Genomic DNA, 27,871 nt, shown 5'->3' with positions numbered 1-27,871 from the left:
TGGACCAGGGTGGACAGCCCACATCATGGGCTGCCCTGGGAAGAGGCGTGACTCAGATGAGACTCGCCTCTGATGGATGCTTTATGTTAATTACTTCCTTATGCCTCACAAGAACCCTGTGAGTTAGGCTGACTGTGTCCACAGCGCAGAGGAGGAAAGTGAGGAGTAAAGTAACTTGCTCAAACTATTAGTCTCAGGATGGGGCTGAAATCTGAGTCCAGTTCTGCCTGTCACACCAGCACGACTCCCACACACTTGCTGATGTCCTGTTTCCATGGAGCGCTCTTCACCTCGGAACCATCCCTGACGTCTCCCTCTCCAACCAAAGCCCGAGCCCTTCGGGGGCCGCCTCTTGTGGATCTTGATCGCTGAGTACTCGGTGCTGCTGGGGGCCTCCTGGTCCTCAGGCTCCCGGAGCCTCAGGCCCTGGAAGCTGAGGGAGGCGTAGTAGACCTCCTGCTCTTCCCCCTGCCCTGGGGTGGGGGTGGCTGCACCTGGGGGCAGGTGGTCTTGGGAGCTGCCTGCCAAGCATTCATGCTGCTGACCCTGAATGCAGGGGAGAAAGGGGGTCAAATTAGGATCATGGGGGCTAAGCGAGAGCAAGGAGGATGCACAAGAGGACCTGGAAGCTGAGCATTTCCTGTTTCACCTACTCATTCCACAGACGCTGGCTGGGCCCTCGTTCTTTCACTCATTCAGCAAGTATTTGAGAACAATAACATCTGGCTCTTGGTAATTCACTGCCAAACTCATAAAATCCAGACTCACAAAATCCTCACCACAATCCACTGGGGAGGCACTATGGTCCCCATGATCAGATGGAGAAATGGAGGCTGAGTAAATACTCCAAACCCACACATCTAAGCAGTGGTCAGGCCAGGATTCACGTCCAAGTTTCTCTGACTCCAGCACCTGCTGCCCTTATGGAACAGCTCCCCTGTGCCAGCCCCTGGATATTCCCGGGGAACTAGGGAGACACCATCCCTGACCTCAGGCAGCTTGCAGTGTGGAAGGAGAAGCAGACATTAAAGCTCTAGTCAATCAAGTTACTATCTAATTGCAAATTATGAGTGGATGCCCAGGAAGGAGGAGGTATGAGAAAGACGGGGATTTGCTTGGACCTGGACTGACCTCAGGGACCTCGGAAGATCTACTCAAACACAATTGTGAAATTGAGCTAGAAGCCCAGGAAAGAAAGGTTACTGTAGGTAAAGGATTCACCTTGCCCAGAGAAAGGTGTGACAGAGGGAGACTCCGTCTCAAAAAACAACAACAACAACAACAAAAACAGAACTGGAAGTCGCTCTGGGTGAGTCTGAGTTGTAATGAGTGAATGTGAAGGCCTTGAACATTACTACACACTGCTGTAGACTTTATAAACACTATGCACTTAGACTACAGCAAATACATAAAAAATATTTTCCTTTCTTCAATAGTAGCCTGGCTGCGGTGGCTCACACCTGTAATCCCAGCACTTTGGGAGGCAGAGGCAGGCAGATCACTTGAGGCCAGGAGTTCAAGACCAGCCTGGCCAACATGGAGAAAGCCCATCACTACTAACAACATTCTTTTTTTTTTTTTGAGATGGAGTCTCGCTCTGTCACCCAGGCTGGAGTGCAAGGGTGCGATCTCTGCTCACTGCAAGCTCCGCCTCCTGGGTTCACGCCATTCTCCTGCCTCAGCCTCCTGAGTAGCTGGGACTACAGGCGCCTGCCACCACGCCCGGTTTATTTTATTTTTTTTTTTGCATTTTTTTTTTTTTTTTTTTTGAGACGGAGTCTCGCTCTGTCGCCCAGGCTGGAGTGCAGTGGCGCGATCTCGGCTCACTGCAAGCTCCGCCTCCCGGGTTCACGCCATTCTCCTGCCTCAGCCTCCCAAGTAGCTAGGACTACAGGCGCCCACAAGCGCGCCCGGCTAATTTTTTGTATTTTTAGTAGAGACGGGGTTTCACCGTGGTCTCGATCTCCTGACCTTGTGATCCGCCCGCCTCGGCCTCCCAAAGTGCTGGGATTACAGGCGTGAGCCACGGCGCCCGGCATTTTTTTGCATTTTTTTAGTAGAGATGGGGTTTCACCGTGTTAGCCAGGATGGTCTCAATCTCCTGACCTTGTGATCCACCCACCTCGGCCTCCCAAAGTGCTGGGATTACAGGTGTGAGCCACTGCGCCCGGCCAACAATATTCTTAAAAACTTAGCCAGGCATAGTTGCACACACCTGTAATCCCAGCTCCTTGGGAGGCTGAGGCACAAGAATAGCTTGAGCCTGGAAACTGGAGATTCCAGTGAGCCAAGATCATGCCACTGCACTCCAGCCTGGGCAACAGAGCGAGACTCTGTCTCAAAATAACAACAACAACAAATAGTAAATATTAGCTTACTGTAACATGTTCACTTTGTAAACATAATATTTTAACTTTTTTATGCTCTTATAATAACACTTAGCTGGAAACACACACATTGTACAGCTGTACAAGAACATTTTCTTTATACCTTCATATCCTTTTCTCTATTCTTAATTGATTTAATTTTTAAGCTTTTGTTTTAATAACTAAGAGGCAAAATTCACACATTAGCCTAGACCTGCACAGGGTCAGGATCATCAGTATCACTGTCTTCCACGTCCACATCTTGTCCCACTGGAAGGTCTTCAGGTTCAGTAACACACATGGAGCTGTCATCTCCTAGGATAGGATAAGGATTTTTTTGTTGTTGTTTTGTTTTTGTTTGTTTGTTTTAGACGGAGTTTTGCTCTTGTTGCCCAGGCCAGAGTCCAATGGCATGATCTCAGCTCACTGCAACCGCTGCCTCTTGGGTTCAAGTGATTCTCTTGCCTCAGCCTCCGGAGTAGCTGGGATTACAGGTGTGTGCCACCACGCCCAGCTAATTTTTGTATTTTTTTTAGTAGAGATGGAGTTTTACCATGTTGGCCAGGCTGGTCTCAAACTGCTGACCTCAGGCGATCCACTCGACTCTGCTTCCCAGAGTGCTGGGATTACAGGCGTGAGCCAAGGCGCCCGGCCACATGTCTTCTTCTTGAATCCCTCCTGAAGGACCTGCCTGAGGCTGTTTCACAGTTAACTTTTCCTTCACTGAGTGGAAGGACTACACTAAAATAACAACAAAAAGTATACCATAGTGAAAACATTAACCAGTAACATCATCATTCATTACTAAGTGTAATATTATATACGATACAAATTGTATGTCTTACACTTTTATGGGACTGCCCATGCAGTAGGTTTGCTGACATCAGCATCACCATCAACAAGTATGTGTTGCACTGGACTACAGTGTAATGATGTTACCACTTCTCTAGGAGATAGGAATCTTTCTGCTGCATTAGAATCTTATAACACTGGCCGGGTGCGGTGGCTCACACCTGTAATCCCAGCACTTTGGGAGGCTGAGGTGGGTGGATCGCGAGGTCAGGAGTTCGAGACCAGCCTGGCCAACATAGTGAAACCCCATCTCTACTAAAAACACAAAAATTAGCTGGACGTGGTGGTGGCTGCCTGTAATCCCAGCTACTTGGGAGGTTGAGGCAGGAGAATCGCTTAAACCTAGGAAGTGGAGGTTGCAGTGAGCTGAGATTGCACCATTGCATTGCATACCAGCCCAGGCGACAGTGCAAGACTCCATCTCAGAAAAAAAAAAAAAAGAATATTATGAAACCACTGTCATATTTGCCGTCCGTTATTGGCAGAAAGGTCCTTACGTGACACATGTCTGCACACAGTTCAGTGCGGTGGCTCATGCCTGTAATCCCAGCAGTTTGGGAGGCTGAGGAGGGTGGATCACTTGAGGCTAGGAGTTTGAGACCAACCTGGCCAACATGGTGAAACCTCATCTTTACTAAAAATACAAAAATTAGTCGGACATGGTGGCAGGTGCCTGTAATCCCAGCTACTCAGGAGGTTGAGGCAGGAGAATCGCTTGAACCTGGGAGGCTGCAGTGAGTTGAGATCATGCCACTGCACTCCAGCCTGGGTGATAAAGTGAGACTGTGTCTCAAAAAAAAAAAAAGGGGGAACCTGAAGGAGGATCTGGACATAGTTTGGCAGGAGTGGGAGGGAAGGGCGTTTCAGGAGAAGAAACTACATATGCCAAGTGTCAGAGCCACAGAGTCTTTGGCCCGGAGGGTTTGGGGAGATGTTGGGTGACGCAGGGAGAGGAGAGATCAGGAGAGCCCAGCAGAGGACAGACCATGCAAGGCCTGCAGAGGAAACACGGCCGCTCAGACAGTGGAGGAACTGGATGAGGAGGCATCTGGAAGCAGTCTGGAGTCTGTTTTGGGAGAGATGGAGGCAAGAGATGAGGAGGATTCAGTGACCAGGGAAGAGGTGAGGCCCAGGCATGACTGGGGCCAGGATGGAGAAAAGGGCTCCAAGGTGACCTGTACTTAGGAGGAGGGACAAGAGCTAGTGATTTATGGGATCTAGAGGAGGGAGGGAGGTCAAGGTGGACACCCACACCTGGGTTTTGACATTAGAGATGGGGCTACCACGTCATCAGAGGGATGGGGCTCTCAACAGGAGAAGTGGGCTTGGAAAGGGAGGTGACAAGTCAGTTATGGCCACGTTGAGTGGAGCAATCCTTGGGGCCATCGAGGGGGAGGTGTCCAGCAGGATGTTGGAAGGGAAGAGGCCCACGACACTCACCTGGAGATTAGTCTGTGACAGTGTCTGCAGCTTGCATGCCCAGTGCTGCCCTTGCTGCCTTCCTCCTGCAGGACCTCACTCTGGATGAAGAGACCAGGGCCTGTGAGTGTGGCCGCATTGGGGCTCAGAAGGCAGCAGACTCACCTCGCTGTGCCCTGCTAAGGGGCTGGAGGGGACTGAGGCAGAGAGAGCAGGCGTAGCCCCCAGGACCTCCCCGATGAGAGCAGGAACCTCCCCAGCCTGGAAATTGGTCCAGAGTTGGGGACTGACAACATTGGCCCGTGTGGAATCATCACGATCAACTCAGCCTCTGCCTGGCCGCAGGCGTCTTAAACTGTCCAAGCACCCCCAGGATTAAGATCTGGGATTGAGCGGTGTATCCTCTGCCCTCTCCACCCCTCCCCTTGGACCCTGGGGCGGGGCTCACCTGAGGAGGATGAGGCAGAGGCAGAGAAGCAGGATCTTCGTAGCCATCTCCCCGACAGCCACCAGAACCAGCCCCGTCACGGGCCCTGATTTGCCTGGAAAAGTGGGATGAGGCCCGTTCACCTGCTAAACGACAGTCCTGAGTCCTTCCTTTCTTATTGCAACTTCAATCTGGGTTCTCCAGGCCCTTCCTACACCCTTGGCTGTGGGACCTGGAGAGCCCAGGCCTCCCTACCCTACACCCTGACTGTCCAGCAGGAAACGAGAGCTCTGGGTCCCATGGACGTTCTGGGCCTCGAAGCGGAGCCTGAGGTTGGAGCCAAGCCCCCACTTGGAGGCTTGAGGGAGCTGTTGACCCAGGGCCTGGCTGAGCTGGGGGTGACATCGAAGAAGCCCTGGCTGCTGTTCCCCTCCAACAGCTCCCCACCAATCCACTAGCTCAGAGCCGGCGCCGGGCTGGCTTGGGAGGAGCAGCTGCAGTGCAGACCCTCAGCCTCCCAGGAGCAGGAGGGGCCCAGCAGCTGTGGGGGGTCTGTGGGACGGAGGACAGGACACAGCAGGGGCCCCTTCCTGGGACCCAGGTGCCCCCGTTTCCCCACTCGCAGTGCACGGTGAGGCTGAGAGAGACGTGCTGGGAGCCCAGCGGGTGCTGAGCGTGGCAGGTGAACCCTCCTTCTTGCTCCACTTGAACCCGAGGCAATTCCAGGACCCCGGGGTCTGAGGGCTGGGAGGGGCCCACGGTCTGTCCCCCCTGGGTCCAGCTCAGCCTGGCTGGGGTACTGCTGTGGGTGACACAGACCAGGCGCAGGCTTTGGCCCTCCAGGACCGGGAGGGACGTGCCGTTCCCGAGGTTTTCCAGGACTAGGGAAGGAAGGGGCAGAATCCATGTGCAGCTCAGGGCTCCGGGACCCTCCAGATTCCTGGGCCCCAGTTCGGCACCGAGAGGCCCTGGCTCCTCTGTCCCCTTTCCTACCTGTCCTGTTTGCTTGGGAAACCATCACACTCAGGTTCTCTGGAGGATCTGAAATGGAGAGAGGGGACCGGCTCTAGACGGGCCAGGGGCTTCCCTCTGGGTAAAGGGAAGCGTCCTGGAGACTGAGGTGGGGGAAGTGGGTGGGATAGAAGGGCAGTGCAGAATCACCCACTGAGTCCCAGACACAAACTGCATGAGGGTCTACCCAGGTAAGGTCAGTCCCCGAGGCCTGGGGCTCCAGATCCCCTCAGCTCTGGGACCCTGAGCCCAGCCCCTGCATCCCCACCTGTTCTGCCCTCCTGATGGACCCCAGGCCCCTGCTGGGCGCACTCACACTGCACAGAGAGGTCCAGGGCTCGCTGCTGGGAGCCAAGCCTGTTCTCCGCTCGGCAGGTGTAGCGCCCTGAATCCCCGGCCTTCACCCCGGGCAGCTCCAGCCCCAAGGTTCTGGGGCCCCAGGGGTGGGAAAAGGAGAGGACTCTGTCCTGCAGGACCCAGCTCAGCGTGGCGGGGGGCTGGCTGTCAGCAGCACAGAGGAGCCGCAGGAACTGGCCTTTCTGGGCTTCCAGGACAGAGGACCAGACGCCATTCCCATCCCCCTCCCAGGGCTGAGCCCGCATCCTGGGACCTCACGGCTTCCTCTCCCTGGATGCTCCTGAGCTGGGAGCCGCTCCACTGCCCCACTGGGCTCCTCCACCTCCCCACCCACCGGGTCTGTCTGCACGCCCCAGCGTCCCAGGCCACACTCACAGGCCACGCGGAGTCGGACGGTCCTCTGTGCGCTCACACCCTTTCTGGAGAAGTCCACGTGGCAGGTGAGGTCGGTGTCGTGGTCCTGGGGGCTGGGCGTGAAGCTGAGCACTGAGAAGTGGGCGGTCGTTGGTTTGGTTCCTTGGGAGGAGAGGGCAGTCCCCGTCCAGGAGAAAGAAGGGGCTGGACATTCCTCGGAGGCCCAGTTAAACACACAGATGACCGTCACCGGCTGCCCGGGCTCCAGAGTCTCAGGGATGAAGACATCAGGCTTCTGAGTCAGGGCTGGGACAGCGACATGGGTGAGGGGTTCTAATGCTGCAGGGGTCCCTGAGGGCCCTCTCTGCTCAGCCCATAGCCTGTCCCCAGGGTCCCTCCCGAGTGTGAGAGGCAGCGGTTCCCATCCCATTCCATACCTGTTACTTGTAGAATGAACCAATTGTAAACAAAATTACGTCTCACACGACTTCCTCTCTCCACCCGAAAGAAGTACTGTGCCTCATCCTCCCTCTGCGCGTCTCTGATCACCAAGGAGCAGCTCCCCTTGCCCGGATCCCCAGTGAGCTGGAATCGGCCCCGGGCGCTCATTTCCACCTCTCGACTTGGGTTGTTTGTGGCCACAGGAGCACCTGTATTTGTGTTGGTCCTTGCTTTGAACCAGTAGCCATAAGCAGCAGTAGACTCGGTCCAGCCATCCCGGGGGTAGGAGAGGTTGCAAGGCACCATGACACACAGGCCCTCCTGCACCGTCACCAGCCTCTGCACTTGAAGACTGTAACTGGGATCCTTGTTCAGGGACCCTGGGGAGATGCAGAGGCTCAGTGGCGGCCCCAGTCCCTGCATGGGACCCCCAGCCACTGACCCACTCACCTGCCCCCAGCACGGGCAGCAGCAGGGGCAGCAGCAGCATCTCTGGGCTCTGGGGCTGGGCCTGTCCCGGGACCATCCGGTTTCTGGGCCGGCCTGGCGGGGAAGGAAACTCCTCGTGCAGGAAGCCTGGCAGAGGGACAGTGACCATCCGCAGAGGAGGAGCCTCGGGAACCGCAATGTCCTGAAAGATCCTCTCCTGACTTCTCCTTTCACAGGGGAAGCAGCAGGGCAGAGGGCATGAGGCCAGCCCCAAACCAGGAAGGAGCCACCCTGGCCAGCCTCGGGCGTGGGCAGTGCTAGGAGGGGACTGTCAGGGGACACAGGTGAGTCATGGCTGCAGGTGAGGTGATGGCTGCAGAGTCCCATTCATTCATTCATTCATTCATTCATTCATTCTCCAGGGGGCAGTGGGACACTGGAAGAGTCTACAATAACTCTGTGATTTATGGTGAGGGCTTTGCACCATGTATTATTGCTGTACCTCCACAGAGAGTAAAAACTGGGTCAACCACACAGGCAGTCAGCCACATCTACCTGACCAACTCCCAGTAAAAACTCTGAACACCGGCCGGGCGTGGTGGCTCACACCTGTAATCCCAGCATTTTGGGAGGCTGAGATGGGTGGATCATGAGGTCAGGAGATCGAGACCATCCTGGCTAACACGGTGAAACCCCGTCTCTACTAAAAATACGGCTGGTCGCTGTGGCTCAAGCCTGTAATCCCAGCACTTTGGGAGGCCGAGACGGGCGGATCACGAGGTCAGGAGATCGAGACCATCCTGGCTAACACAGTGAAACCCCGTCTCTACTAAAAAAATACAAAAAACTAGCTGGGCGAGGTGGCGGGCGCCTGTAGTCCCAGCTACCCGGGAGGCTGAGGCAGGAGAATGGCGGGAACCCGGGAGGCGGAGCTTGCAGTGAGCAGAGATCGTGCCACTGCACTCCAGCCTGGGTGACAGAGCAAGACTCCGTCTCAAAAGAAAAAAACAAAAACAAAAACAAACAAACAAAAAACTCTGAACACCGAGGCTCAGGTGAGCTCGCCTGGGTGACAATACTTAGTGTATGTTGTCACTCATCCTTACTGCTAGCATTAGTGTTTTCTGTATGATTTCACTGGGAAAGGACAATTGGAATCCCACACATTGTCTCTTCTGGATCCTGCCCTATGAAACTTTTTCTTTTGTTGATTTTTATTTATTTTTTTTTTATTTTTGAGACAGAGTATCACTCTGTCACCCCAGCTGGAGTGCAATGGCGCAGTCTCAGCTCACTGCAACCTCCGCCTCCCAGGGGCCAAGTGATTCTCCTGCCTCAGCCTCCCAAGTAGCTGGGACTACAGGCACCCGCCACCACGCCCGGCTAATTTTTTGTATTTTTAGTAGAGATGGGCTTTCATCATGTTGAGCAGGCTGGTCTCGAACTCCTGACCTCAGGTGATCTGCCTGCCCAGCCTCCCAAAGTGCTAGCATTTACAGGCGTAAACAACTGTGTCTGGCTTGTTGATTTTTTTTTTTTTTTTAAGGTGAAGTTTCACTGTTATTGCCCAGGCTGGAACACAATGGCATGATCTTGGCTCACCACAACCTCCACCTCTCAGGTTCAAGCGATTCTCCTGCCTCAGCCTCCTGAGTAGCTGGGATTACTGGTGCCTGCCACCACGCCTGGCTAATTTTTTGTATATTTAGTAGAGATGGGGTTTCACCATGTTGACCAGGCTGGTCTTGAACTTCTGACCTCAGGTGATCCACCCGCCTCGGCCTCCTAAAGTGCTGGGATTACAGGTGTGAGCCACTGTGCCCAGCCCTGGTTTGTTGATTTTTAAAAATTATTTTTATTAATATGTGATATTTGTACATATTTATGGGGTATATGTGATATTTTGTGCCATGCATATAATATGGTATAATCAAGTCATGGTATTTGAATATCTGTCACTTCAAACATGTATTATTTCTATATGTTGGGAACATTTCAAATCCTCTTTTCTAGCTATTTTGAAAAATACAAGGGCCGGGCGCGGTGGCTCAAACCTGTAATCCCAGCACTTTGGGAGGCCGAGATGGGCGGATCACAAGGTCAGGAGATCGAGACCATCCTGGCTAACATGGTGAAACCCCGTCTCTACTAAAAAAAATACAAAAAACTAGCCGGGCGAGGTGGTGGACGCCTGTAGTCCCAGCTACTCGGGAGGCTGAGGCAGGAGAATGGCGTGAACCCGGGAGGTGGAGCTTGCAGTGAGCTGAGATCCGGCCACTGCACCCCAGCTTGGGTGACAGAGTGAGACTCCGTCTCAAAAAAAAAAAAAAGAAAAATACAATATGTTATTTATTTATTTATTTATTTTTAAGACAGGGTCACTCTGAGGTCGGACGCGGTGGCTCATGCCTGTAATCCCAGCACTTTGGGAGGCCAAGGCGGGCGGATCACGAGGTCAGGAGATCAAGGCCATCCTGGCTAACATGGTGAAACCCTGTCTCTATTAAAAATACAAAAAAATTAGCCAGATGTGGTGGCGGGCGCCTATAGTTCCAGCTACTCAGGAGGCTGAGGCGGGAGAGTGGCGTGAACCTGGGAGGCGGAGCTTGCAGTGAGCTGAGATCGCACCACTGCCCTCCAGCCTGGGTGACAGAGTGAGACTCCATCTCAAAAAAATAAAAAAACAGGGTTACTCAGTCACCCAGGCTGGAGTGCAGTGGTGTGATCATGACTCACTGCAGCTTTGATCTCCCCAAGCTCAAGCAATCCTCCCACTTCAGCCTCCTGAGCAACTTGGGACTACAGGTGTGCACCACCACTTAATTTTTGTACTTTTTTTTTTTATAGAGATGGGGTTTCACCATGTTGCTCAGGCTGGCCTCAAACTCCTAGGCTCAAGCAATCTGCCTGTCTCAGCCTCCCAAATTGTTGGGATTACAGGCATGAGCCACCACTACAATATGTTACTGTTAACTATAGTCACCCTACTCTGCTATTAAACATAAGAACTACTCCTTCTATCTAACTGTATATTTGTTAGATAGAGCTCTTCATTCCCCACCTACCCACCCATGCACCCTTCTAGGGCTCTCATAACTATTGTTCTACTCTCTGCCTCCATGACATCATAGTCCATGATCTCTGTATGCCTTTACGTATCCATAGCTTAGCTCCCACTTAAAAGTGAGAACAGATGGCATTTGATTTTTCATTCCTGAGTTACTTCACTTGGAATAATGGCCTCCAGCTCCGTTCAAGTTGTTGCAAAAGACATTATTTCATTTTTTTCTTATGGCTGAGTAATATTCCATGATAATGGTATACATACCACTACCTAGACCAATGTCTTGAAGAGTTTTTCCTAGGTTATCTTCTAGAATTTTTTGGTTTCAGGTCTTAGATTTAAGTCTCTGATCCATATTGAGTTGAATTTTTTTTTTTTTTTTTTGAGACAGAGTCTCACTCTGTCGCCCAGGCTGGAGTGCAGTGGCATGATTGTGGCTCACTGCAACCTCTGCCCACCAGGTTCAAGCAATTCCCTTGCCTCAGCCTCTTGAGTAGCTGGGACTACAGGTGCACGCCACCATGTCCGGCTAATTTTTTTGTATTTTTAGTAGAGACAGGGTTTCACCATGCTGGTCAGGCTGGTCTCAAACTCCTAACCTCGTGATCCGCCCGCCTCAGCCTCCCAAAGTGCTAGGATTACAGGCTTGAGCTACCGCACCCAGCCTAATCTTTGTATTTTTAATAGAGACGAGTTTTCACCATGTTGACCAGGCTGGTCTCGAACTCCTGACCTCAAGTGATCTGCCCACCTTGGCCTCCCAAAGTGCTGGGATTACAGGTGTGAGCCACTGCGTCCGGCCTACTTTAATCATTTTAAAGTGCACAATCAGCTGGGCGTGGTGGTGCATGCCTGTAATCCCGGCCACTCGGGAGGCTGAGGCACGAGAACTGCTTGAAACTGGGAGGCAGAGGTTGCAGTGAGCCGAGATTGCACCACTGCACTCAGCCTGGGTGACAAAGCAAGACTCAAAAGGGGAAAAGAAAAAGAAAAAAAGTACAGTTCATTGGCAATAAGTACGTTCACATTCTTGTGCAACCATCAGCTCCATCTAGTTGCAGAACTTTCCCATTACTGAAAAAAGAAACCATGTACCCATTAAACTGTCACTTCCCATTCTTCTCTCCCACCATGCCCCCCCTCCCAACAATGACAAATCTACTTCCTGTCTCTACATTTGCCACTTCTGGACATATCAGATGAACAGAATCACGCAGTATTGTCTGGTTTCTTTCACTTAGTATAATGTTCTCAGGACCATCTGTGTTTGGCAGGTGTCAGAATGTCATTCCTTTTTAGGGGTGAAGAATACTCCATTAAATGGATAAACCACATTTTGTTCATGGAGTTTTAAATTTGCTAGTTAATGTCCAAATCCTCAGCCTTGGGGAATCGGGAGGGTGGGCAGTGCAGACTCTCAAAGGTGCTGGGGTCCCTACCCTTGAGTCTGCACAACCCAGACCCCCTCTATGCCCAGGTGGGTAATCGGGGCTGGGCTGAGCCACAAACTAGTCTGGGCATCAGGGTGGGGAGAGGACAGAGCTGTGACCCTATGATGCAAGGCCCAAGTTCCCCAGTGGGGCTCCATGAACCAATTAGACCTCATTTACAAAACGCAGATCAAAAGATAAATTATTAAGAATCTCCAGGGGGCAACCTCAGAGCAGTAAACCCCAAGCATGAGGCCCTCTGAGCTCGCTGGGGTCTTATGTCACTGCCCCCCAACTCACTGTGGAGCTGGGAGCCTGCTGTAAGCTGCCGAGACGGCCCCACAACACGCAGGGGAGCTGAGTGCCTTTCGGGAGCCCAGGGACCCTGAGTTGACATAAGTGGAGGTGAGGATCCTGTGGGCAGGGATTGGTTGGTCATCTCTTCTTTGCCTCCCCCCACTGCATGGAGTAGATTTTGCCTGGAGAATGAATGAATGAATGAATGAATGAATGGGACTCTGCAGCCATCACCTCACCTGCAGCCATGACTCACCTGTGTCCCCTGACAGTCCCCTCCTAGCACTGCCCACGCCCAAGGCTGGCCAGGGTGGCTCCTTCCTGGTTTGGGGCTGGCCTCATGCCCTCTGCCCTGCTGCTTCCCCTGTGAAAGGAGAAGTCAGGAGAGGATCTTTCAGGACATTGCGGTTCCCAAGGCTCCTCCTCTGCGGATGGTCACTGTCCCTCTGCCAGGCTTCCTGCTCGAGGAGTTTCCTTCCCCGCCAGGCCGGCCCAGAAGCCGGATGGTCCCGGGACAGGCCCAGCCCCAGAGCCCAGAGATGCTGCTGCTGCCCCTGCTGCTGCCCGTGCTGGGGGCGGGTAAGTGGGTCGGCGGTTGGGGGTCCCATGCAGGGACTGGGGCCGCCGCTGAGCCTCTGCATCTCCCCAGGGTCCCTGAACAAGGATCCCAGTTACAGTCTTCAAGTGCAGAAGCAGGTGACGGTGCAGGAGGGCCTGTGCATCATGGTGCCTTGCAACCTCTCCTACCCCTGGGATGGCTGGAACGAGTCTACTGCTGCTTATGGCTACTGGTTCAAAGAAGGGACCAACACAAATACGGGTGCTCCTGTGGCCACAAACAACCCAAGTCGAGAGGTGGAAATGAGCGCCCGGGGCCGATTCCAGCTCACTGGGGATCCCGGCAAGGGGAGCTGCTCCTTGGTGATCAGAGACGCGCAGAGGGAGGATGAGGCACAGTACTTCTTTCGGGTGGAGAGAGGAACATATGTGAGATATAATTTCAGGAACAATGGGTTCCTTCTAAAAGTAACAGGTATGGAATGGGATGGGAACCGCTGCCTCTCACACTGGAGAGGGACCCTGGGGGCAGGCTATGGGCTGAGCAGAGAGGGCCCTCAGGGACCCCTGCAGCATTAGAACCCCTCACCCATGTCGCTGTCCCAGCCCTGACTCAGAAGCCTGATGTCTACATCCCTGAGACTCTGGAGCCCGGGCAGCCAGTGACGGTCATCTGTGTGTTTAACTGGGCCTCCGAGGAATGTCCAGCCCCTTCTTTCTCCTGGACGGGGACTGCCCTCTCCTCCCAAGGAACCAAACCAACAACCTCCCACTTCTCAGTGATCAGCTTCACGCCCAGCCCCCAGGACCACGACACCGACCTCACCTGCCACGTGGACTTCTCCAGAAAGGGTGTGAGCGCACAGAGGACCGTCCGACTCCGTGTGGCCTGTGAGTGTGGCCTGGGATGGTGGGGCGTGCAGACAGACCCGGTGGGTGGGGAGGTGGAGGAGCCCAGTGGGGCAGTGGAGCGGCTGCCAGCTCAGGAGCGTCCAGGGAGAGGAAGCCTTGAGGTCCCAGGATGCGGGCTCAGCCCTGGGAGGGGGATGGGAATGGCGTCTGGTCCTCTGTCCACACCTGTGAGCCTCAGCTCTGGTTGTCAGTTGTCTTTCCTGGGATGTTCCCACTTTCTTTTCCCGGAGGGAGTTTTTTCCAGGTGTGAGGAACAAACTGGCCCTCCCTGTAGCCAGCTCACAATCTTGTTACAGACGCCCCCAGAGACCTTGTTATCAGCATTTCGCGGGACAACACGTCAGGTACTGAGGGCCGTGGGGCTGGGGCTGGGCCAGTCCTCTTTAGGAGATGAAAAATTTTCATGAAGGTGAGGGGATATGCTCCTCCCTGTAGCCTCTCTCTCTCTCTCTCTTCTGGTTCAGCCCTGAAACCCCAGGAAAATCTCACACATCTGGAAGCCCGGAAAGGCCAGTTCCTGCGGCTCCTCTGTGCTGCTGACAGCCAGCCCCCCGCCACGCTGAGCTGGGTCCTGCAGGACAGAGTCCTCTCCTTGTCCCACCCCTGGGGCCCCAGAACCCTGGGGCTGGAGCTGCCCGGGGTGAAGGCCGGGGATTCAGGGCGCTACACCTGCCGAGCGGAGAACAGGCTTGGCTCCCAGCAGCGAGCCCTGGACCTCTCTGTGCAGTGTGAGTGCGCCCAGCAGGGGCCTGGGGTCCATCGGGAGGGCAGAACAGGTGGGGATGCAGGGGCTGGGCTCAGGGTCCCAGAGCTGAGGGGGTCTAGAGCGCCAGGTCTCAGGGACTGACATTCTTTTTTTTGTTGTTTTTTTGAGACAGAGTCTTGCTTTGTCTCTCGGGCTGGGGTGCAGTGGCATGATCTCAGCTCACTGCAAGCTCCGCCTCCCAGGTTCACGCCATTCTCCTGCCTCAGCCTCCCCAGTAGCTGGGACTACAGGCGCCCACCACCACTCCTGGCTGATTTTTTGTATTTTTAGTAGAGATGGGGTTTCACCATGTTAGCCAGGATGGTCTCGATCTCCTGACCTCGTGATCCACCTGCCCCGGCCTCCGAAAGTGCTGGGCATGAGCCACCTCGCCTGGCCAGGGACTGATATTCTTACCTGTGTAGACCCTCATGCAGTTTGTGTCTGGGACTCAGTGGGTGATTCTGCACTGCCCTTCTATCCCACCCACTTCCCCCACCTCATTCTCCAGGACGCTTCCCTTTACCCAGAGGGAAGCCCCTGGCCCGTCTAGAGCCGGTCCCCTCTCTCCATTTCAGATCCTCCAGAGAACCTGAGAGTGATGGTTTCCCAAGCAAACAGGACAGGTAGGAAAGGGGACAGAGGAGCCAGGGCCTCTCGGTGCCAAACTGGGGCCCAGGAATCTGGAGGGTCCCGGAGCCCTGAGCTGCACATGGATTCTGCCCCTTCCTTCCCTAGTCCTGGAAAACCTCGGGAACGGCACGTCCCTCCCGGTCCTGGAGGGCCAAAGCCTGCGCCTGGTCTGTGTCACCCACAGCAGCCCCCCAGCCAGGCTGAGCTGGACCCAGGGGGGACAGACCGTGGGCTCCTCCCAGCCCTCAGACCCCGGGGTCCTGGAGCTGCCTCGGGTTCAAGTGGAGCAAGAAGGAGAGTTCACCTGCCACGCTCAGCACCCGCTGGGCTCCCAGCACATCTCTCTCAGCCTCACCGTGCACCGTGAGTGGGGAAAGGGGGGCACCTGGGTCCCAGGAAGGGGCCCCTGCTGAGTCCTGTCCTCCGTCCCACAGACCCCCCAACAGCTCTTGGGCCCCTCCTGCTCCCGGGAGGCTGAGGGTCTGCACTGCAGCTGCTCCTCCCAAGCCAGCCCGGCCCCCTCTCTGCGTTGGTGGCTTGGGGAGGAGCTGCTGGAGGGGAAGAGCAGCCAGGGCTCCTTCGAGGTCACCCCCAGCTCAGTTGGGCCCTGGACCAACAGCTCCCTGAGCCTCCATGGAGGGCTCAGCTCTGGCCTCAGGCTCAGCTCTGAGGCCTGGAACGTCCATGGGGCCCGGAGTGGCTCCGTCTTCCAGCTGCCACCAGGTGAGGGGACTGTGGGGGTCTGAGACACAGGATCCTAGGAAGATGAAGGTTCAGGGTTGTGGGGAGAGGGGCTGGGCGTGGTGGGAAGGGATGGAGACAAAGTCCCTGCTCTGTGGCTGGTGGTGTTTCGGGAAACTGAGGACCGAAGAGAGCCATATGGAGAATAGGAGGATTGGAGAATAGGAGGATTGTTTATTTAAGGTAAGTACCGGTAGGCCGGGCGCGGTGGCTCAAGCCTGTAATCCCAGCACTTTGGGAGGCCGAGACGGGCGGATCATGAGGTCAGGAGATCGAGACCATCCTGGCTAACACAATGAAACCCCGTCTCCACTAAAAATACAAAAAAATTAGCCGGGCGTGGTGGCGGCGCCTGTAGTCCCAGCTACTCGGGAGGCTGAGGCAGGAGAATGGCGGGAACCCGGGAGGCGGAGCTTGCAGTGAGCCGAGATCGCGCCACTGCACTCCAGCCTGGGCGACAGAGCGAGACTCCGCCTCAAAAAAAAAAAAAAAAAAAAAAAAAAAAAAAAAAAAAGGTAAGTACCGGCTTAGTGGATTTACATTTCAAAAGCTGAGCATTAAATAAAGACACAGCAGGGTTTTTGTAAGTAGACTTACAAAAGTAAAACAAAAGCAGTTAATTACATAGTGCATAACTTGTGACCTTGTAGCTGTGTCGAAAGAAAAACAAGAACTGGTTAAATACAAACATTTGTAAAACATAATTATGCTTAAGAAGCCAGGGAAAGGAGTGACAGTAAAAGAATTTGTCTTTTTTTTTTTTTTTTTTTTGAGACGGAGTCTCTCTCTGTCACCCAGGCTGCAGTGCCTGGATCTCAGCTCACTGCAAGCTCCGCTTCCGGGGTTCACGCCATTCTCCTGCCTCAGCCTTCCAAGTAGCTGGGACTACAGGCGCCCGCCACCACGCCCAGCTAATTTTTTGTATATATATATATATATATTTTTTTTTTTTTTTGTATTTTTAATAGAGACGGGGTTTCACCATGTTAGCCAGGATGGTCTCGATCTCCTGACCTCGTGATCCGCCTGCCTCGGCCTCCCAAAGTGCTGGAATTACAGATGTGAGCCACCGCGCTGGGCCACAACACCTACAACTTTTAACAGCAGTAGCAGTGGACAAGATTATAGTATGGGGCCCATCCCCCATGGGTCCTAGAGAAGTTGAATTTTACTTCTTAACTTAAACAGAGTTTCTAGGTTTAAAGGCGTGTCAGGTTTATAGGCATTCTTTCATGTACCTAACTACACACACTTTGCATGGCTATTTTTAAAGCCTGCATTTGCTTTTTTTTTTTTTTTTTTTTTTTTTGAGACGGAGTCTCGCTCTGTCGCCCAGGCTGGAGTGCAGTGGCGCGATCTCGGCTCACTGCAAGCTCCGCCTCCCGGGTTCACGCCATTCTCCTGCCTCAGCCTCCCGAGTAGCTGGGACTACAGGCGTGCATTTGCTTTTTTAAGGTTAATTCCTTTAGTTCCTGGAGATCACCTTTTTTTTTTTTTTTCTGAGATGGAGTTTCGCTCTTGACACCCAGGCTGGAGTGCAGTGGCACCATCTCGGCTCACCACAACCTCCTGCTCCCAGGTTCAAGCGATTCTCCTGCCTCAGCCTCCCAAGTAGCTGGTATTACAGGCGTGCGCCACCATGCCCAGCTAATTTTGTATTTTTAGTAGAGACAGGGTTTCTCCATGTTGGTCAGGCTGGTCTTGAACTCCCAACCTCAGGTGATCCGCCCACCTCGGCCTCCCAAAGTGCTGGGATTACAGGTGTGAGCCACTTTGCCCGGCCGGAGATCACCTTTAATTTGACTTATGATTTGGGGTGCCATTGCGCCCTGTCGGCCACCCAAGCGAACAAAATCTCATAGGGCGAATACCCAGTTTGTTTGGTGGGGGTGCACCTGACTTGGAGGAGGACCATAGGCAAGACCTGAGTTTCTGAGATAGAAACTCATTCTATCTCAGATGAGTTTCCTGGCAATATTTCTTCAGTAGACACTTGAGTATCTGATTCATGTGTTCCACGTTTTTGAACTTTGCGGCCGATAGGCTGTGTGTAACTTCTATTTTATTTTTAACAGTCGTGTTAAATCTTGCACTATTTTAGCTACACATGCCGGCGCATTGTTTGACTTTAAAGTTAGAGGCAGTCCAAACCTGGGGATAATGTGTTTTAACAGCACTTTAGTTACTTTTCGTGCTTTTTCTGTTCTGGTGGGGAAAACTTCAACCTATCCTGAAAAGGTATAAATAAACGCTAGCATGTACCCATAGTCTCCAGCACAGGGCATTTTGGTAAAGTTTATAAGCAAGCTTTTTTTTTTTTTTTTTTGAGACAGAGTCTCGCTCTGTCGCCCAGGCTGGAGTGCAGTGGCCAGATCTCGGCTCACTGCACGCTCCACCTCCCGAGTTTACGCCATTCTCCTGCCTCAGCCTCCCGAGTAGCTGAGACTACAGGCGCCCGCCACCTCACTCGGCTAGTTTTTTTTGTATTTTTTAGTAGAGACGGGGTTTTGCCGTGTTAGCCAGGATGGTCTCGATCTCCTGACCTCGTGATCCGCCCGTCTTGGCCTCCCAAAGTGCTGGGATTACAGGCTTGAGCCACCGCGCCCGGCCTTTTTTTTTTTTTTTTTTTTTTTTTGAGACAGAGTTTCGCTCTTGTTGCCCAGGCTGGAGTGTAATGGCACAATCTCGGCTCACTGCGACCTCCGCCTCCCAGATTCAAGCGATTCTCCTGCCTCAGCCTTCCCAGTACCTGGGACTACAGGCGCCCACCGTTTTGTTTTTTTAGTAGAGACAGGGTTTCACTGTGTTTCCATCTCCTGACCTTGTAATCCACCCGCCTCGGCCTCCCAAAGTGCTGGGATTACAGGCAAGGAGGGTTTTTTTTTTTCCCCCCTGCTTTGTAACTTTATATAATGGCTTAGCCATCAGTGAGAAACGTGGAATCCAGATATGGCAGAATTTTGCTGCCTTCAACTTTTAATGTGACCATGGGTTCCTAGAGGGCTAATGAGAAGGAGCCCAGTCTGTCCTGGTCCTCACATCCTTCAGCTCCTGCCAGCCTGATCAGATAAGTATTTGGTTCCTTTAAGGTGCAGGAGCCCTTGGCCAATGGCTTCTTTGCCTCGCAGCCTTGGCCATTTCCCTTATTACCTTCTGGACATTTATCCTTCCAGTGTCCTTTCTTTTTGCATTTTGCACATTGATCCCTCTATAGCCTTGGTCGGCTCTTAAATCCCTGCCTAACTTGACCTTTTCCACATCCACGTCTGTGTCCATATCCTTTCACACTGCTTATTTTTCTTTCTTTCTTTCTTTTTTTTTTTTTTGAGACGGAGTCTCGCTCTGTCGCCCAGGCTGGAGTGCGGTGGGGCGATCTCGGCTCACTGCAAGCTCCACCTTGCAGGTTCATGCCATTCTCCTGCTTCAGCCTCCGGAGTACCTGGGACAAAAGCGCCCTCCACCTCACCTGGCTAATTTTTTGTATTTTTAGTAGAGATGGAGTTTCACTGTGTTAGCCAGGACGGTCTCGATCTCCTGACCCTATAATCTGCCCACGTCAGCCTCCCAAAGTGCTGGGATTACAGGTGCGAGCCGCCGTGCCCAGCCTTCTAATTTTTCTTTTTATGAGGGCTGCCGCCAACCGACTGGCCTTTTTTGTCAGCCTATGTTCTGCTTCCTTTTTCCTTCCTGAGTTCTCCTGCTCCTACAGCTGGCCAGTGGGGCTGGGCAACGGCATGGGCCCCGCCCCGGTGCACGCATTGCCATCTGTCTTTCCTCTTTCTGATTTTTCTTTTTTCCTTTTTTTTTGAGATGGAGTCTCACTCTGTCGCCCAGGCTGGAGTGCAGTGATGCGATCTCGGCTCACTGCAAGCTCCGCCTCCCGGGTTTACGCCATTCTCCTGCCTCAGCCTCCTGAGCAGCTTGGACTACAGGTGCCCGCCACCACACCCGGCTAATTTTTTGTATTTTTAGTAGAAACAGGGTTTCACCAAGTTAGCCAGATGTTTTTTTTTTCATTTTCACACTTACTTTTTGGGGCTAGGTAGGATCTGAACAGCCGTAGTCCACTCCTGGGCTGCTATTGGCCCTGAGGCTTGGTAGGTGCCTGCCGCAAGTTGTAAGAATTATGCCTTTCTTTTTTTTTTTTTTGCTTATCTTCCAGGGGCCAGTCCCCGCCCCCCTCTTTTTCCAGATAGAGCCGGGCTGGGGAGAGGGACTTAACCCTTGGTGTGCCTAGCTGCTTGGCGCCTCGCTTGTTGCTTTTGCTCTTTCCCGGTTTGTTCCCTGGTCACGGTTAATGTACATCTTGGTGGTCACTTTTATAAGCTGGGTGGCATTCATGCCTGCAGTTTCCGCTTGATGTCACCCCAGGCTTGCCCTACAAAGACTATGCTTACTGTAAAGGTAAACTGAGGCTGGAGCCAAACCGGGAATGAAGACACAAGGCAAATGGCAGTGAGAATAGCCTTTATTAGGACTCGCGGGTGAGGTTCCTCGGTCCAAAGCTGCGGGCCGAGGAAGTCGCGCTGAGGGAGAAGGGTAGGGGCTTTTTATAGCCCGAGAGGTAGGGAAGCTGGTTGTACAAACAGGGCCTGGGGGGTCTTGAAACTACTAGGGCAGGAGTCAAGTAAGGGTCATGAGGAAGGGGTCTTTGGAAACTGTCAACCGGAACTGCTTTTTACGAACTTGTGGAATGCAGGTGAGCTGCAGGTCATGGGCGAGTGTGGTTGCCCAGCCGGAACCTCTGATGTATGCAAGTCTGCAGGTGTGTTCAAAGAGGAAGGGAAGGCCGGGCGCAGTGGCTCAAGCCTGTAATCCCAGCACTTTGGGAGGCTGAGACGGGTGGATCACGAGGTCAGGAGATCGAGACCAGCCTGGCTAACACGGTGAAACCCTGTCTTTACCAAAAAAATACAAAAAACTAGCTGGGTGAGGTGGCGGGCGCCTGTAGTCCCAGCTACTCGGGAGGCTGAGGCAGGAGAATGGCGTGAACCCGGGAGGCGGAGCTTGCAGTGAGCTGAGATCCGGCCACTGCACTCCAGCCTGGGCGACAGAGTAAGACTCCATCTCAAAAAAAAATAAAAAAAAATAAAAAACAAAGAGGAAGGGAAGTCTCGAACAAAGGGCCTGCTACGTCGGGTGGCGCTGCCATGTCGGGTCTAGATCCCTGCCTAATGCTTACCATGCGCTGATTTTCAGCAGCCTCAGGGTCAAATGGGGTGTAAAGCTGGAATGCTTCACGAAGTTTTTTATAAAACTGACTTGGGTTGTCATCAGCTCTCTGAAGCACTTTTGAAATTTTTCTTCTATTAATTGCTTTCTTTCCACCAGCTTTCACGCCTTGCAGAAGTGCCTCTCGGTACCTTTGCAAACGCTGAAGCTGAGTTGCATCCTCTGGGTCCTAGTCAGGATCTGGGTCTGAGAACTGACCTTGAGTGCATGCCTGAGCACGCCCTGCCTCTGCTGGTACGTGGGGTTTTAGCCAGCGGAGAGCTGCCTATGTTACTCTCTTGCACTTTTTAGTGTTAAATCACATTAGGAAAAGCTGCTTGCAATCTGGCCAGGGTGGATTGTGTGTCAGAAAGATGGACTGCATCAGATCTGTAAGGGCTTGGGGCTTCTCTGTGTAGGAGGGAGTATGGGGTTTCCAGTTTAGTAGATCAGTAGTCAAAAAGGGCTGATGGATGAAGGTTCGTTTGCCCCCTGAACCTGGCCTTGGTTATTATAATAAATGGGTCCTCACATCTCCCTGACAGGCATTTGCATAGCTCAAGCACGGCCAGATCTGAGACGGCCTGCTTGACTCTTTTCACTTCCTTCCCTGGCCTTTTGAGGCTCCGATCCTTCCCTTCAGGGTGAGACTTGGGGCGTGCTAGCTCCTGAATTTGGTTCCTGGAGGGCTGTTGGCCTCAGTAAAGGTGGGTAGGCTGGGACATATATGGAGGAGGAATCTCTGTTTCCTCTGGCAGCTGTTGCAAAACTGGCTTCTATTGCTCTTTCTGGGATTTTTCTTTTAACTTCCTGTCAGTCAGCGAAGCTGCTCGCTCTTTTACTTTTGGCTCGGGCTACAAGTGTTTTGCAATAAGCTGCTAAACAGGGCTGGATCCAGGTTGGTCTTGTCTGTCCTATATGTAACCATGAATCAATATAAGGAAACTGATAAGGATACTCAGGCTGTCACCATCTTAAATACGTGTCCAATTGTTTCCTAGTCTACAGTTTCTTCAGTCAGCCATCCAACATCAAAGGAAAGTCATTCTAATTCACAGAGAGTTCTCAACCTCTGGGGGATTCGCTTAACTTTATAATCCCCTGAAAAACCTTTCTTAAAGTTTTGTGACATGCGCTTCAATGGAGTAAGTTTTGATGACTTTCCTTCTATTCCTTTCTTTACGGCTCAGTGCACTCACTCGCTCTTCCTCTCATTTCCGCCGACTATACCGTCTCCTATTATGGGAGTTTTTAGACACTACTTGACTTTGGAGAGTTCCTTATTCCTGCTACGACTCTGAGCTGTAGGACAGCTCCGGTTAGCCGTATGCAGATCGCCGCTAGTCGTAGTCGGCCCCACACTTTGCTTGGAGCACCAAGTCCACACTAAGAGATTTGTGACTTCTCACTTTGTGACTGATGAGCCTAATTAGGCCTCTACATTTACACACTTTTACACACTTCCCCACTCCCAGTTCCTATGGTCCTAATTGGGGTGGCAAGCTACTCTCGCCACCTCCAGTTTCTTAGTTGGGGTGGCTCGCCACCTCCTGTTTCCTTTTCCTAATCGACTTAGCAAGTCATTCTCATGTCCTGTATTGATTGGGGTGTGATTTTCATCCAAATCGACAAGCCACTCTTCGCTGTCCCCAGCCCCTCTGGATTGGACTACTAGGCACACCCCAGGAAGTGATCAGGCTCCCCTTCCACCCCTACGGGATGGGTCTCCTGCCTTGGGCCCCAAATTACTGCGGTTCCTGAAGTGCACTGTTTCTGAAATCGTTCTGTAGCTCCTTTCAGGTTTTGTTGTGCTGCTAGGTAGGGGCACCAGGTCAGTGGAGAGGTGATTTCTTCTCCAGGCTAACGTTCTCCTGGTGGCACCTGGGGTCACAGGTCTCCCGAGGCCCAGGGCTCCAGCCCCCAGGGGCAAAGGAGGCAGTAAACCTGCCGTCTCTGGTCCCTTCGTGGTCGCCAAAAATGCTGCGGGAAACTGAGGACTGGAGAGACCGATGGGGAGAACAGGAGGATTGTTTATCTTAGGTGCACATCAGCTCAGTAGATTCGCATCTAAAAAGCTGAGCATTAAACAAACACAGAGCAGGGTTTTTATGAGCGGACTTACGAAAGTAAAACAGAGGCAGTTAATTATATGATAGGTCACATGATTTATAGTATAGCATAACTTGTGGCTTTGCATAGCTGGTGCCTTGTAGCTGTGTCCAAAAAAAAAAAAAAAAAAAAAAAGAACTGGCTAAATACAGACATTTGTAAAACATAGTTGTGCTTAAGAAGCCAGGGAAAGGAGTAGCAGAAAGGAATTTGTTTTTCTTTTTTTCTTTCAACCTTGCTCTGGAAGGGGGTGTGTCTGGAGCCTATTCCTTTGGCCTTGGCTTTTTAAACAGTATTATCTCATAACTGTCCTTGGAGTGAGCTTGCTAAGCAGAGGAAAACTTGTTCCTTTTTTTTTTTTTAACCCTTGCCTTGCCTGTTACTTTTCTTGGAGTGAATGAATGCATATTTATTTTTAAATTTCTGCCTCAGTGGGGGATGAAGAATCTGAGAGCTCTAGGTCTGTGGGAGGAAGGGACAGGAGGGTCTCAGGGCTAGGAGAACACCACCCCAAACCCTGCTCCCATGCAGGGAAGCTGCAGCGTGGGGGAGGAGTTGGCCTGGGGACTGCCCTGGGAGCTGGTGTCACTGCCCTGCTCGCTCTCTGTTCCTGCCTCGTCATCTTCGGGTAAGTGTCATCCCTGGGAGGGCAGGCAATGCAGAGTGTGGGAAGGGAGAGGGTTCTAGAATCCCAGACAGTCCCCGCTGCAGGAATCTAGATGGGGCAGTGGGTGTAAGAACTGGGCCTTGGGCAAGAAAATCAGAGCAGGGGTCTGCTCCAGAGCCCTGATCCAGGCCATCTATGAGCATCCCCAGTTCTCACTGTGGAAGTCACCCCATGGATATGTCCCCACCCCACTGGCCTCCACGGCCTTCCAGCCTCTGCTAAGCCATGTAGGAAGCAGTCACCCCAGGCTCTGGGCCAGCCTGAAGACTGAAGGCCAGTGCTTCTTCCCTCAGGGTGAAGACCTGCAGGAAAGAAGCTCGCAAGAGGGCAGCAGCGGAGCAGGACGTGCCCTCCACCCTGGGGCCCATCTCCCAGGTGAGAGCCCAACCTCTGTCTGCTGGGGCCCCAGCTGTTCCCCTTTCCTGGATGGCCATGGGCACTCCTCTTGGTGCCTTGCAGAATCATTGTGCCCCAAATAAGATTTTGCTCCTGGGTCCCCATCAATGTAGTCCCAAGTCCCATGATCTGGGGGGCACCCTCCCCCTTGCTCCCCATGTCCCCTCCCAGAGCCAAGGCCTCCCCGGGCCTGTCCATACTCTGCCTGTGCTCGAGTAGATCTTTGTGTTTGAGTAGATCTTCCGAGGTCCCTGAGGTCAGTCCAGGTCCAAGCAAATCCCTGTCTTTCTCACACCTCCTCCTTCCTGGGCATCCACTCATAATTTGCAATTAGATAGTAACTTGATTGACTAGAGCTTTAATGTCTGCCTCTCCTTCCACACTGCAAGCTGCCTGAGGTCAGGGATGGTGTCTCTCTAGTTCCCCTGGGAATATCCAGGGGCTGGCACAGGGGAGCTGTTCCATAAAGGCAGCGGGTGCTGGAGTCAGAGAGACCTGGACGTGAATCCTGGCCTGACCACTGCTTAGATGTGTGGGTTTGGGGAATTTACTCAGCCTCCATTTCTCCATCTGATCATGGGGACCATAGTGTCTCCCCAGTAGATTGGAGTAAGGATTTTATGAGTCTGGATTGTGGTGAGGATTTTATGAGCCTGGCAGTGAATTACCAAGAGCCAGATGTATTGTTCTCAAATATTTGCTGAATGAGTGAAAGAACGAGGGCCCAGCCAGCGTCTGTGGAATGAGTAGGTGAAACAGGAAATGCTCAGCTTCCAGGTCCTCTTGTGCATCCTCCTTGCTCTCGCTTAGCCCCCATGATCCTAATTTGACTCCCTTTCTTCCCTGCATTCAGGGTCAGCAGCATGAATGCTCAGCAGGCAGCTCCCAAGACCACCTGCCCCCAGGTGCAGCCACCCCCACCCCAGGGCAGGGGGAAGAGCAGGAGGTCTACTACGCCTCCCTCAGCTTCCAAGGGATGAGGCTCCGGGAGCCTGAGGACCAGGAGGCCCCCAGCAGCACTGAGTACTCGGAGATCAAGATCCACAAGGGACAGCCCCCGAGGGGCCTGGGCTCTGGGCTTCAGTTGGAGAAGGAGACGTTAGGGATGGTTCCAAAGTGAAGAGTTCTCCATGGAAACAGGACACCAGCAAGTGCGTGGGAGTCGTGCTGGTGTGACAGCCAGAACTGGACTCAGATTTCAGCCCCATCCCCAATGAAGAGCTTGAGTTTGAAGATTAGACTCTTTTTTTTGAGACAGGGTCTCACTCTGTCCCCCAGGCTGGAGTGCAGTGCTGCAATCTCAGCTCACTGTAGTCTCAACCTGCCAGATTGAAGTGATCCTCCTATTTCAGCCTCCCGAGTACCTGGGACTGCAATTGTGAGCCATCACGCCAGGCTCATTTTTGTATTTTTAGTAGAGACAGGGTTTCGCTGTGTTTCCCAGGTTGGTCTTGAACTCCTGGGCTCAAGCAATCTGCCTGCCTCTGCCTACCAAAGTGCTGGGATTACAGACGTGAGCCACCGTACCTGGCTGAAGATTATACTTTCAATTCACAGCGAGTTTGAAGATGACACTTTGAGGCATCGTGTCTATGGTTCATTACTACAGAAGCTTCTCTGGATGTGTAAAGCACAGGAAACCAGGCAGAGGAGGCACAGGGCGCTCTCCAGAACGAGAAGCCAGCTCCTGGGATTGCTTTGCTGCAACCGTCATTCCCCATTGATAACCATTCTCCTCCTTCAAAAGAGGGAGAGTGAGAGAACCAAGTCCTAGTGGTTCCCATTTTAACATTAAAAAAAAAAAAAAAAAAAAAAAGGCTGTGCGTGGTGGTTCACACCTGTAATCTCAGCACTTTGGGAGGCTGAGGTGGGTGGATCACAAGGTCAGGAGTTCAAGACCAGCCTGGGCAAGACGGTGAAACCCCATCTCTACTAAAAACAGAAAAATTAGCCGGGCATGGTGGTGGGTGCCTGTAATCCCAGTTACTGGGGAGACTAGGCAGATAATTGGTTGAACCCGGGAGGCAGAGGTTGCAGTGAGCTGAGATCGTCCCACTGCGCTCCAGCCTGGGTGACAGAGTGAGACTCTGTGTCTAAATAAATAAATAAATAAATAGAGCCTGAGTTTGGGCAAGTCATCTTACTCCTCAGTAAAACGGACACAATAAACCTAAATCACAGGGCTATTGTGGGACAGAAAGGAAGTCATTAAAACAAGGCACCCAGGCCAGGCACGGTCGCTCACATCTGTAATCCCAGCACTTTGGGAGGCTGAGGCGGGCAGACCACATGAGGTCAGGAGTTCAAGACCAGCCTGGCCAACCTGGTGAAAACCCATCTCTACCAAAAACACAAAAATTAGCCAGATGTAGTGGGGCACACCTGCAGACCCAGTGACTCAGGAGGCTGAGGCACGAGAATCATTTGAACTCAGGAGGCAGAGGTTGCAGTGAGCCGAGATTGCACCACTGCACTCCAGCTTGGGCAACAGAGTGAGGCTCTGTCTCAAAAATAAATAAGGCCAGGCATGGTAGCTCACGCCTGTAATCCCAGCACTTTGGGAGGCCAAGGCAGGCCTCATGCCTGTAATCATGCTGTGTCTACTAAAAATTCAAAAATTAGCAGGGCATGGTGGTGGATGTCTCTAATCCCAGCTACTAGGGAGACTGAGGCAGGAGAATTACTTAAACCCGGGCGGCAGAGGTAGTAGTGAGCTGAGATCACGCCATTGCACTCCAGCCTGGATGCCAAAAGCAAAACTCGGTCTCAAAACAAAAAAGAAAGAAAAGAAAAGAAACAAGAACTCACTATGTTGCCCAGTCTGGTCTCAAAGTCCTGGCCTCAAGCAATCCTCCCACCTCAGCCTCCAAAAGTGCTAAAATTACAGGTGTGAGCCACCATGTTGGGCTGACCTGATCTTGTAACTCCAAGTTTCTACCCTTTTACTGACATCTGTCCATTTTTCTCTCCTCCTAACCCCCAGCAACCACGGTTCTAATTCTACTTTGTTTCCATGAGTTTTGTGGCAGGAGAATAGGGGATTAGGGGAACGGGAGCTCAGCAGGTGCAGCCAGTTCCTACAGACAGGAGAGCGCAGGTGTGGTGCACAGGGCACATTCTCGCTCCCATGATAACAAGCCACATAGCCTCTGATTGACTGCGGGCCGGGTCTCCGCTATGGCCCCTGATTGGTCGTGAGCCAATCCTTCATAGCATGTAACCAATTGGAGGTCTCTGAAGGGCGCCTAGGGGTGTTGCCAGGTTCCTTCTAGCTTATTACAAACCCTAATTGGGGAGCCTCTTGAGCTGCTGGCTGGATCCCGCTACTACCCTGAACTGTCTTCAATAAATCTCTGCTTTTCTATTCACAATAGCAAAGACATGGAATCAACCCAAATGCCCATCAATGATAGACTGGATAAAGAAAATGTGGTGCATATACACCATGGAAT

At 52.6% G+C, this 27,871-nt stretch overlaps 3 protein-coding genes, 1 long non-coding RNA gene, 1 other non-coding gene and 1 pseudogene across 18 annotated transcripts in view; 3 read left to right on the top strand and 3 right to left on the bottom strand.

Annotated features, from left to right (window-relative positions):
• The window catches only part of VRK3 (VRK serine/threonine kinase 3), a 174,088-nt gene that overhangs the window by 52,930 nt on the left and 93,287 nt on the right, over window positions 1-27,871 (top strand). The window contains exon 13 of one of the 2 annotated variants that reach the window (XR_013410073.1): window positions 11,650-11,720. The exons of the other annotated variant lie outside the window; for it this stretch is intronic. The gene's annotated coding sequence lies outside the window, so the exon portion shown is untranslated. Of the gene's footprint in view, window positions 1-11,649; window positions 11,721-27,871 lie in introns of those variants that run through there. 2 annotated transcript variants of the gene reach the window in all.
• On the bottom strand, window positions 74-2,712 carry LOC114673980 (sialic acid-binding Ig-like lectin 11; annotated as a pseudogene). The gene is made up of 2 exons (XR_003724878.2): window positions 2,581-2,712; window positions 74-546 (listed from the first exon to the last, which is right to left on the bottom strand). The product of XR_003724878.2 is annotated as a sialic acid-binding Ig-like lectin 11 (transcript).
• Window positions 2,370-7,907, bottom strand: SIGLEC16 (sialic acid binding Ig like lectin 16). 4 transcript variants are annotated; one of them, XR_013410075.1, is made up of 9 exons: window positions 7,678-7,904; window positions 7,224-7,607; window positions 6,808-7,092; window positions 6,392-6,619; window positions 6,058-6,105; window positions 5,086-5,179; window positions 4,659-4,738; window positions 4,204-4,284; window positions 2,370-2,681 (listed from the first exon to the last, which is right to left on the bottom strand). XR_013410075.1 is itself a non-coding variant. In XM_028838837.2 (9 exons), exons 1-8 carry the CDS (start codon window positions 7,823-7,825, stop codon window positions 4,666-4,668), a joined length of 1,563 nt encoding a protein of 520 aa, XP_028694670.2. In that variant the 5' UTR covers window positions 7,826-7,906; the 3' UTR covers window positions 3,143-4,284; window positions 4,659-4,665. The 4 variants fall into 4 exon arrangements, 3 of the variants coding, with proteins under 3 accessions (XP_077837098.1, XP_077837099.1, XP_028694670.2); XM_028838837.2 differs by lacking the exon at window positions 2,370-2,681 and adding an exon at window positions 5,688-5,945 and having other exon boundaries at window positions 3,143-4,284; window positions 6,392-6,664; window positions 7,678-7,906; XM_077980972.1 differs by lacking the exon at window positions 4,204-4,284 and having other exon boundaries at window positions 2,501-3,107; window positions 7,678-7,907.
• On the top strand, window positions 12,735-26,235 carry SIGLEC11 (sialic acid binding Ig like lectin 11). Of its 9 annotated transcripts, XM_077980916.1 has the most exons (11): window positions 12,735-13,026; window positions 13,097-13,480; window positions 13,612-13,896; window positions 14,214-14,261; window positions 14,382-14,645; window positions 15,241-15,288; window positions 15,401-15,658; window positions 15,710-16,018; window positions 23,888-23,984; window positions 24,317-24,398; window positions 25,273-26,235. In XM_077980916.1, the coding sequence occupies exons 1-11, from the start codon at window positions 12,879-12,881 to the stop codon at window positions 25,537-25,539; spliced, it is 2,190 nt and encodes a 729-aa protein (XP_077837042.1). In that variant the 5' UTR covers window positions 12,735-12,878; the 3' UTR covers window positions 25,540-26,235. The 9 variants fall into 9 exon arrangements, 8 of the variants coding, with proteins under 8 accessions (XP_077837042.1, XP_028694668.2, XP_077837048.1 ...); XR_013410062.1 differs by lacking the exon at window positions 15,710-16,018 and having other exon boundaries at window positions 15,401-15,684; window positions 23,855-23,984; XM_028838835.2 differs by lacking the exon at window positions 15,710-16,018.
• On the bottom strand, window positions 21,035-22,986 carry LOC144337254 (uncharacterized). Its single transcript, XR_013410108.1, has 2 exons — window positions 21,914-22,986; window positions 21,035-21,626 (listed from the first exon to the last, which is right to left on the bottom strand). It is a non-coding gene; the product is annotated as an uncharacterized LOC144337254 (long non-coding RNA).
• Window positions 25,985-26,197, top strand: LOC114674227 (small nucleolar RNA U3). The gene has a single exon (XR_003725245.1). It is a non-coding gene; the product is annotated as a small nucleolar RNA U3 (small nucleolar RNA).

This window comes from Macaca mulatta, chromosome 19, assembly GCF_049350105.2.
Source record: "Macaca mulatta isolate MMU2019108-1 chromosome 19, T2T-MMU8v2.0, whole genome shotgun sequence".
NCBI classification, from domain to species: domain Eukaryota; kingdom Metazoa; phylum Chordata; class Mammalia; order Primates; family Cercopithecidae; genus Macaca; species Macaca mulatta.
This window is presented reverse-complemented; position numbering and strand designations above follow the sequence as displayed.

Coding starts and splice junctions, on each gene's coding strand:
- SIGLEC16 (XM_028838837.2), bottom strand. CDS start 7,825: ATGGTCACTGTCCCTCTGCCAGGCTTCCTGCACGAGGAGTTTCCTTCC. Junction 7,093..7,223: donor GTTCATTCTACAAGTAACAG/GTATGGAATGGG, acceptor TCGCTGTCCCAG/CCCTGACTCAGAAGCCTGAT. Junction 5,180..5,687: donor TCTCAGCCTCACCGTGCACT/GCGAGTGGGGAA, acceptor CCACTTTTCCAG/GCAAATCAGGGCCCGTGACG.
- SIGLEC11 (XM_077980916.1), top strand. CDS start 12,879: ATGGTCACTGTCCCTCTGCCAGGCTTCCTGCTCGAGGAGTTTCCTTCC. Junction 13,027..13,096: donor GCTGCCCGTGCTGGGGGCGG/GTAAGTGGGTCG, acceptor GCATCTCCCCAG/GGTCCCTGAACAAGGATCCC. Junction 23,985..24,316: donor TCCTGCCTCGTCATCTTCGG/GTAAGTGTCATC, acceptor TTCTTCCCTCAG/GGTGAAGACCTGCAGGAAAG.